General features: G+C 36.5%; 1 protein-coding gene across 2 annotated transcripts in view; it reads right to left on the bottom strand.

Moving 5' to 3' along the window:
• Positions 1-948: 948 nt before the first annotated feature.
• Positions 949-10,438, bottom strand: part of WASL (WASP like actin nucleation promoting factor) — a 67,078-nt gene continuing 57,588 nt past the window's right edge. For both annotated transcript variants that reach the window (XM_082661367.1, XM_082661368.1), the window contains 2 exons: positions 6,124-6,232; positions 949-3,576 (listed from right to left, as the gene is read on the bottom strand). In XM_082661367.1, coding sequence (XP_082517493.1) covers positions 3,515-3,576; positions 6,124-6,232 — 171 coding nt within the window. In that variant the 3' untranslated portion in view covers positions 949-3,514. The remainder of the gene's footprint in view (positions 3,577-6,123; positions 6,233-10,438) is intronic.

Genomic DNA, 10,438 nt, shown 5'->3' with positions numbered 1-10,438 from the left:
TATTCATAACAGCCAAGTTATTACACCTTTTTCCAGTGGCTTCACTAAAAGCAAAGTTAAAAAAACAATCTATGAATAAAAGAACAAGTGATTACAAAGAGTATGCTGTGTTTTGGAGGTATGATGTGACAATGTCAGTAAGATAGGTGTGCAAAATAAAATGTCTCAACTTTTCCATAAATAATTTTCTATTGTACAATAAACAGGCCTTATCTCTATAGTTGTCCTTTAAGAACTCCCTTTCTAAAGCAGAGTAAGTTGTTTCAGGAATTTCTTCACTGATTAGATTAATATAATGCGACAAGAGCAATTCTGAGGCACTTCCCTCTTTAAAAAAATTTTTAAGAAACAAAATTTGTAATAGGACATATCATTATGGAAATGTTTAAATTTGACTAACACTCTTAGAAGGCATTTTTGTAGCATCCTACACGCTGGATTCCGTAACTCAGTTTAATCTTTAGACACCCACTTGTGCCAGGGCCAGGAGAACAGAAAATTCTATTTATCAAAAACTGAATTTCCTATTTAAAAGGAAGCACCATGTTTGATACCATTTATTAAAAGCTATTTAAGTCCCACATGAACTTTACATTTGGTTTCTACTGCAACTACCAGTAAACTCCACTATTACTCTGATTTAGGAAACTGCAACATTTTCGGTGTGCGAGAGTTCTGGTTTGACCTTGCAATGTGAATGCTCTGTGTACCACAGCAGTGGCTCCCAGGGGAACAGCTGAGCAGCCGTCACGTTTCCCAGAACAGGGTGTAACATTCTTTTGCTCACCATGTTTATTTAACGGCACGCTCCAACTCTCAGGGCATGCAGTCCGCTAAAACTTTCAACCCTATTGTTCACTGCTATGAACCCGTTACTATACAGTTTAAGATTTTTTTACCCATTTTAATCTCTTGACAATAAACAAATAAGAAACACACTATTTTATACTATTTGGGTCAAATTAATTTTATTATGCTCCATGATGAATTGCCACCAGTGCAACATCCTATTCACTATACATTTCAAAAAAATATTTCACATACTAAACAAAATTTCAGTTGATAAATGGAAGTGAATGATTGAGAGTCTTTATGAATCTCATACATACAGCATGTGGCTAGCTGAAACTATCACGCAGCATTCAGATATAAAAAGCCTCATGCTAGTTTGTTAAAGGCGAAGGCTGTCAGACAATCATTTAGCTGGAGCACACGTGGGAGGCCCTCAGGCTGTGCACAGGTGTAGTGCTGTCCACAACGCAAGGCAGTGGGGGACTGAAACATGCAACCTTTACGTCTAAAGCGGATTTAGTCTTCGTGGCTGGACGGAGCTCCACAGCTGCTGTGTTTAAACCAATAGCGCCTCAGACTTTGTGCAACAACAAACAACAACAACAAAGTCTTTTACTTTTCCTTTAAGAAGAAAGAATAAACTCGATTATCACTGGCAAATTTTATACCCACCTGACGTATTTCAAATTGCGTTTCCAATTCAAAGAATTGATATCCTCTGCTCAGAGCAGCTCCTGATAAATCTTTATCATAACAAAGTCAGCGGGGAAACCCTGAATTCCTTGCCCCAAAGTTAACAGAGATCTTAGATTGGCATTACTTTAAAGATATTTCTAAGATATTTTAAAAATTCTGTATAATGTCTAAAATAAAAGAAAGGAACACGTTTATTATTACTTAAAATAATTACAATGTTCTATTTACCATTTGCACAAATTTCTAATTTTACTGGTTAGTAGTTGTCCAGCCTCATCCACACCAGACCCACAGAGCTCAAGCCACAATAAAAATGAGAGTAAGCAGAAAAAGGTTTCCAGCAGCAGAGGGCACTGTTTTTGCAAGAAACAAAAAGTCTAGAATCTTTCCCACGTTCTTAAATTATTCCTGCAAGGTAGGTAACATTCTTTGAATAACTTAACTGTTTTACTGCACCACTTACTGCTTTCAGCAACAAAACCTTTTAAATTATTTCTCATGATAACTAGACGCATGATCACTAGAGATTATGTGATAACTGGTTAAAATTCAAGCCACATCTTGCAGGTCCAGCCTGTCAAGATCATGCCAACACCAGATTTTGGTCGGTACAATTATAGACAGCTTAATTTTTAGTTGGATATTGTGACTATAGTAATGAAATACATTTGCAACTACATTCTGAGTATGACTCAATGTGAGAAAAATAGGTGTCTGTATGTAAATCAGATAATTTTTCTACCTAAAATTTAAAGTAGGTAGGTATGATAATTAATGCTATAAATATGAAACAACCACCTTTAGGCAGACTAGTGTATTGTAGAGAGGCATCGTATCATTTAGCATACATAACAAATGTGCAGGTTGTAAAGTTTTATTTGTTTTTTTTTTTTAAACCTGTCATTCAGTTTTGTATTTCAAGAAATTTGACATTGGGACCACCAATCTTTTAAGAAAAATGTAACCCTTCACCTGACATTTGACAAAAATCTTGAGAAATTATCAAACTTTAAAAAAACAGCATAATAGTTTCATCATTACAGTGTATACCTTTGCCAAATAGGTAAGATTTTTATGTCTGGTATTTCTGAATACCTCAATCTATACAGACTGCAAAATAAAAATACTTAATTCCACACCACTTTTATGATGTTCTGATTTTTACAGTATATTTAACCAAATATTGAAGTAACCACAATGTATAGCCTCCTTCAGTTCATGTAGAACGAAATTATCTCTAAGATCCCCAAACCTCAACAACTTTTGTTTCAGAATAGTACCAAAAATATTTTTTAAATTTTTGCCTAAAAGAGCCTGCCACATTTGCTATAGCACAAAAATAACCTCAGTCAAGCATAGGTATGCAAGGGCTCCTTATGATTCCAGCCTCCAAATACCACATCTGTACAGTAACAGGCAATATTGCTGTAAGAGGTGTGTTACCATTTTCCCAACTAGCATCTCTGTAGTGATTTTACATAGCGCATATTGCTAAAATTTGAGAAACTGCATCAGTGTAGTGATGTCTAGAGAACTGTGCAATGTATCAGCTTCAACATTCATGTGGCATGTGTTCGAAATGAAGGGGCTAAATAAACTAAAGTTTGCATCACTTAAAAAAGAATGTAGTGCTATACTAGATTTTAATAAGAAAATTTAGGTACAGAAAAAGTAGGGTATGAAAATAGTGTTTTCCTTCTGGCATTATAACTAAATTACATTAAGGTTTTTGTCAGTCTCACATATAATATTTAAACTCCCTTGTTGATGGAATGAGAAATATTCACAAATTAAGTGAGCATCCTGGTGTAAACGTGCACACAGTAACAGGGAGTAGCTTTGCAGAGGATTATGACAAACCCTTACAGATTAAATGAGGTATTGCACAGATTAATAAAAAAAAGCAAAAAAGGCAACAAAAATATACAGCAAATTGGTAGAACATTTACATGATAATTTTACAGAATCCATAGACAGAAAGTAGTGTTTAGTATTTCACCTTAAAAATATATATATAATATATAGATCAGTCTTCCCATTCATCATCATCCTCAAAATCTTCTTCATCATCTTCATCCTCATCTTCATCTAGAAGAGAATCATTAATACAAACAATTAAAACGTTATGTATAAATCAAATGACATTTCATAATTCTTAGGGGACTTCTCTAATTATTCAGTTTCTAAAACACAAACCTGGAGGAATCTAGTTACTAAAATGATTTAAAATGAATCAGTAAAATACATCTAAAGAGTATTGGATAGTAAGCTGAAGATTAGAACATGACTAAGAAGACTTGGGTTCTAGTCCCTAAGTATCTATGTAACCAGTTTCAACCTGCGTTTCTTTATATGTAAAATCACATTTGAGTTGATCTCTCTGAATTTTAGGCTCACATATCGCAAACCCAACAAAGGCCCCTTCAATGACTGTCTTTAAAGAAAAGTTGTAAAAAATATAACCAGCACATTGTTTGGCTACCAATTTTAATTATAATTCCAGTGACAGGTGGGAACCGCATCAGCACTAAGCCATAAAGGAAACGGAGTAGGCAGTCCCAGTACCTTATCTCCTCTTCTATCCCCTATTCTCCCTTGAACCCACTGACACCGCTCTTTCCGGGTCACCAAGGACCTACCGTCGCTAAAGCTAAAGCTCAATTCTCTGTTCTCATTTTCCTGACCCATCACACCCACCTGACCCAGATGATCACTCCATCCTCCTTCAAACACTTCTTCACCTGACTTCTAAGATACCACACTCTCCAGTGCTCCAAACTCATTAAACTTTCTCTTCTCCATTTATACCCACTTTGATGATCTCATCCAGTTCCATAACTTTAAATACCATGTATATCTTAATGACATGCAAATTTATATTAACCGTTCACATCTCTCCCCTGAATTCCAGACTCATAACCAAATGTCTACTCAATATCTACTTTTAATTTTTTAATAAGTATCTCAAATTTAATTTGTACAGAATCAAATTCCTAATCCTTCCTTTCCAACTTGCTACTCCTAAATCTTTCCCACTCTGTTAAAGAAAATTTCACTCTTTCAGCTGCTCAGTTCAAAAACCTCAGAGTTATCCATCACTCCTTTTTTTCCAAACCTCACTTCCAATCCATCAGCAAACCCAATGACCTCCATATTCAAAGTATAACTGGTATCCAACCACTTCTCAGGTGCTCCCAACCTGATTCAAACCTGCATCATCTCTAGCTTGGATCACTGCCACTCCTCTGCTAAGAACCTTCCAGTGGCTTCCCATCACATTCATGGCTTCCAAAGCCTTACTCCTGACCCGCTGCCACCTCTCAAACTACATTCCTTCTTCTTTCTCCTGCTCTCTTATTCCAGCCCTACTGACCTTGATTGGCACTGTTCCTCAACCTCAGGAACTTTGTACTGGCTGTACACACTTTCCTGTTTTCTACATGGTTTACTCCCTGAACTCCGTCTGGTCTTTTCTCACATGACATCTTAGGTAGGCCTCATTATCCTATTTCAAAATGAACTTCCCTCTCACGGCCTGTTAGTCCTTATATCTCCCTTTTCTGCTTAATTTCTGTCCTTAGTACATATCACCATTTAATATACATATTTTCTAATTTGTTTTATTTATTGTCTCTCTCTTTCTCACTAGAATGCATGGTCCATGAAGGCAGGAATTTTTGTTGTTTTGTTATTTTATTATTATTCCACAATAAATATTTGTGGACTGAATTAACCTATCCTATCTTTGTAACACGGTATGGAAATAAAAATGCCTATTTAAGAAAAACAAATGTTGCTAAAAGATCTTAGATACCCACATCCTTAAGGAGAAAGAAAGAGAAGGAAAATAACATTTACTGAACACCTACTATGTGCTAGGCAATCTGCTGGTTAGCTGCATATTAGTTTACTTACTGTTCATATCAATCATCTGATTTATGAATTCTCTACATGTAACAAACTGGAGAACTGAGGTCCACCACAGGGAGTAAGTAATAGATTTAATAAGAACAAAGATCTGCTTCTAGTACATCATGCTCTCCAGTAAACCTCAACCATCACATCAGCAAAACCCATATTCTTTCTCTCTTTTAAAAGTGATATTCATTTACGTGGTGGTGTGTATATGTTTAATAACCTCAAATGAGTACTAGTTTATTCAAATAAACCTTTTAGGAAAAAAAAAAGAGGAAACAAAAAACTTTAGGATTCTTTACTAAACCCTAGAAACAGTATAAATTATCTCATTTCTCAGCCCCAACTCTTGCAAATCAGGGAAACCTAAATTTCTTATGTCACAAGAATGTCACAGGAATGAGATTCAGAACTCTCCAGCCTTGTTTACAAGTTGTTTGCCAGGCATTCTATTAGTATTTCTGGTTCAGGAAACAAAACTGTCATTTTGCTAAAGTTGTTCTTCCAATTTATGATTATGACAGTGGTGTCTTGACATCCATTAAGCTTCAAATAGACTAGTCACAGTTGCAACAACTTAAAATATATCCTAGAACCTACATCAATAAGTTATTCAATAGCAGGGGAAAATCTAGCAAAGACTGTGTCACAGAATAAAAAGAGAAGCAGAACTTCAAATATTCAAATTTATTAAATATATATATACACATGCAAATATACCTGAAGAATGAATGGCTTTGCTCCTTTTCTGCATCACTTCCATTAATGCACCTACAATTCCTGAAGTGGGTGCAGGTGTCGGTGGTGTAGACTCTGGGCCGTCAGATACCTTGGAAAGGAAAATCAGCAAAATTTAGTAACACATCCTTAGCAACAAATCTCTGTCTCCAGAAAATCTTTCTCTCTTAGAATCGCTTTATTATTTTAAAACAAAACAAAACAAAAAAAGCAAACAATCAAGCCTAGAATAGGATTAACAAAATTAAGAAGAAAAAAAACTGCTGCCTTAAAATAATTCTCCAAGATACATTTCCCCTCCTTAATGTATAAGCCATTAATACACTTCCAAATTTAATCCAACAGTCAAACTTTTTCCTAAATAATACTTGCCCTTACAGCTGGGTTACTTCTGTTCATTCTAGTACACAAAGCCTTGGCTGATGAGAAACTTTAAAACGATTATCAAAGGACATCATTTTACAAAACTAAGGTAGTATTTAGATGCCTAAAGTTATTAGAGAAGAACATTTTAGGATATCTAAGAGCAATTAAAGAGACTTATGGTTTCCTAGAAAAACTCAGCTTTACTAATAGGCTTTATAACTTTAAATATTATACTTAATATAAAGTTATAATGTAAATATGTACAATATATAATATACTAGAATTCAAAATGAACCTTCCTTCTCATATCATGTAGGAGGAGGAGATCAGATGCGTAGCTTTCAAAATGTACCTCACAAGGCAACTAACTATCCCTAACTAAAGTACTTTACCTAATATAAACTACATTTGGGGGGAAAAAATCAATATCAAAGGGTCTCATTAAAATCTAATTTCTATATAAAATAATCCCTGATTCCAACACTCATTAAAAAAGAAACTACAGGAAGTTTGTAGAGATTTAGGAAAAAAAATACAATTTAGAAACTATTGCTGTATGTGCACTCTGACTAAAATGAGCAGTCGTTTATACAAAACAGTCATTTTGTTAACTTTGTCCCTGGGATGATACTGGTGTAATTAAAAATGAAATAGCACAGCTATACTAAATAATTACATACACACATACACACACACACACACACACACACACACACACAGTTGACCCTTGAACAACACGAGTTTGAACTGCATGGGTCCACTTATATGCAGATTATTTTCAACAAATATATTGGAAAACTTTTTAAAGATTTGCTACATTTGAAAAAACTTACAGATGAATCACACTGCCTAGAAGTATGGAAAAAATTAAGAAAAAGTTAGATATGTCATAATTGCATAAAACATATATACACATCTATTTTATCATTTACTACCATAAAATATACACGAATCTATTATAAAAAGATAGAATTTATTAAAGCTTATACACAGACTGTACACGGCACCATTCCCTGTTGAGAGAAATGTAAACAAACATAAAGATGCAGTTTTAAATCATAACTGCATAAGATTAACTGTAGTGCACATTGTACTACTGTAATAATTTTGTACCCACCTCCTATTGCTATTTCAGTATGCTCAAGTGTTGTAAGTATATGCTTAAAACTCCCTGTGATGTTATCAGTGTGAGCAGTTTGTCCCTCCAATAAATTGCGTATCACAGTAAAAAGTGATCTCTCGCAGTTCTCATGTATTTTTCATTGTATTTAGTGCAATACTGCAAACCTTGACCAAAACCACGGGACCCATACTAAGCACCACTAGTAATGCTAGAAGTGCTCCCAAGAAGCGGAGAAAAGTCATGACATTACAAGAAAAAGCTGAATTGTGTGATATGTATTGTAGACTGAGGTCTGCAGCTGCAGCTGCCCACTGTTTCAAGACAAATGAATCTGGCATTAAGGACCATAATAAAAAAAAGAACAAGAAATTCATGAAACCATCGCTGCAGCTACATCATCAGGTGCAAAAACCTTGCACTTTTTGTGAAATAACTTTATATCTCATATTGAAATGCAGCTTCCATGTGGATGCAGGATTGCTATAAGAAAGGCATACCTATAGACTCTAATGATTTGAGAAAAAGTGAAGTCATTACATGACAACTTAAATGAAAAGGAAGGTGAAGGATCTAAAGCTGGAAAATTTAATGCCAGCAAAGGACGGTTTGATAATTTTAGAAAGAGGTTTGGCTTTAAAAGAAAAGCAGCTTCTGCCGACCAAGAGGCAGCAGAGGAGTTCCCAGATGCCATTAAGAAAATAATAGAGGAGAAAGGATATCTGCTTGAATAGGTTTTAAATGTAGACGAAAGTGTCCTAGAAGTACCCTGGAAGAAAAATGCCACAAAGGACACTTATAAGTAAGGAAGAGAAGCAAGCACCACGATTGAGGAGGGATAGGTTAACTCTGCTGTTCTGTGCAAATGCAGTCAGGTTTACGATCAGGACTGCTCTTATCTATAAATTTGCTAACTCTTGTTGAAGGGAAAAGATAAACACCAGCTGCCAGTCTTTTTGGTTAGATGACAAAAAGGCCTGGACAAGGAGAACACTTTTTCTGAATTGGTTTCATCAATGCTTTGTCCCTGAAGTTAGGAGGTCCCTTGCCAGTAAGGGACCACCTTATAAAGTTCTTTTGATATTGGAGAGTGCCCAGGCCACCCAGAACCCCATGACTTCAACACCACAGTGGTCTACTTGCCCCCAACACAACATCTCTAATTCAGCCTCTAGATCAGGGGGTCATAAAGACCTTTAAGGCTCATTACACATGGTACTCTATGTGACGAACTGTCAACTATAGAAGAGAACTCCGGGAGAGAGAACATGAAAGTCTGGAAGGATTACGTCATTGAAGATGCCATTGTTCTTACAGAGAATGTGGTGAAAGCCATCAAGCCCAAAACAATAAATTCCTGCTGGAGAAACTGTGTCCAGATGTTCTATATGACTTCATAGGATTTACAACAGAGCCAAGCAAGGAAATCATGAAAGAGATCATTGATATGGCAAAAAAGGTGGCGGGAGGTGGTGGCAGTGGTGGTGAAGAGTTTCAAGATATGGATCTTGGAGAAATAAAAGAGCTAACAGATACCACACCAGAAAAATTAACAGAAGATGACTTGATGAAGATGAGTGTTTCCAAACCAGTGCCAGATGATGATGAAGAAAATGTAGAAGAAGCAGTGCCAGGAAAACAAATGGACATGAGACAATCTGGAAGAAAGAAGGGTTCTCGGATTATTCAAGACTGCATTTGACTTCCTTTACAACACGGACCCTTCTATGATATGGGTACTAAAACTAAAACAAGGAATTATTGGGTTGGCCAAAAAGTTCCTTTGGTTTTCAAGTAAAAATAAAAGACACATTTTTCATTTTCACCAAGCACTTTAGTGAACAATGTAGTCACCCTTTTGTTCCACTATCTTCTGCCACTTTTCAGGCAACATCATAATTCCATCTTCTAAAAACTTTTTTTTTTTTTTTGGCGGTACGCGGGCCTCTCACCGCTGTGGCCTCTCATCGCTGTGGCCTCTCCCGTTGTGGAGCACAGGCTCCAGATGCGCAGGCTCAGCGGCCATGGCTCACGGGCCCAGCCGCTCCGCGGCATGTGGGAGCTTCCCGGACTGGGACACGAACCTGTGTCCCCTGCATCAGCAGGCGGACTCTCAACCACTGAGCCACCAGGGAAGCCCTTCTAAAAACTTTTTATCTTTTTGAGCAAAGAACTGTCCCAGGTGCCTTTTATAGTCTTCCAGGGAATTGAAATTTTTTTCATTAAAAAAATTCTGTGAAGACCGAAATAAATGGAAATCCGAAGGTGCAATGTCTGGTGAATATGCAGGATGAATCAGAACTTCCCAGCCAAGCTGAAACAGTTTTTGCCTGGTCACCACAAAACATGCAGTCTTGCATTATCCTGATGGAAGATGATGCGTTTTCTGTTGACTTAATTCCCGATGTTTTCATCAAGGGCTGATTTCAGTTGTTCTAACTGGGAGCAGTACTTGCTGGAATTAATTGTTTGGCTTTCCGGAAGGAGCTCATAATAGAGGACTCCCTTCCAATCCCACCATATACACAACATCACCTTCTCTGGATGAAGACCGGTCTTTGGTGTGGTTGGTGGTCGTCCATTTCGCTTGCCCTACAATCTCCTCCGTTCCACATTATTGTACAGTATCCACTTTTCATTGCCAATCACAATTTGTTTGAAAAACGGAATGTTTTCGTTATGTTTCAGTAGAGAATTGCATGTGGAAATATGGTCAAGAAGGTTTTTTTTCGCTTAACTTATGTTGAACCCAAACATCAAAGCGATGAACATAAATCAAGCTGGTGCAAATGATTTTCACCGCTTGATTTG

This window comes from Grampus griseus (genome assembly GCF_964374135.1).
Source record: "Grampus griseus genome assembly, chromosome: 9".
NCBI classification, from domain to species: Eukaryota; Metazoa; Chordata; class Mammalia; order Artiodactyla; family Delphinidae; genus Grampus; species Grampus griseus.
The sequence above is the reverse complement of the archived record's forward strand: the minus strand, read 5'-3'. Positions and strand labels throughout refer to the sequence as shown.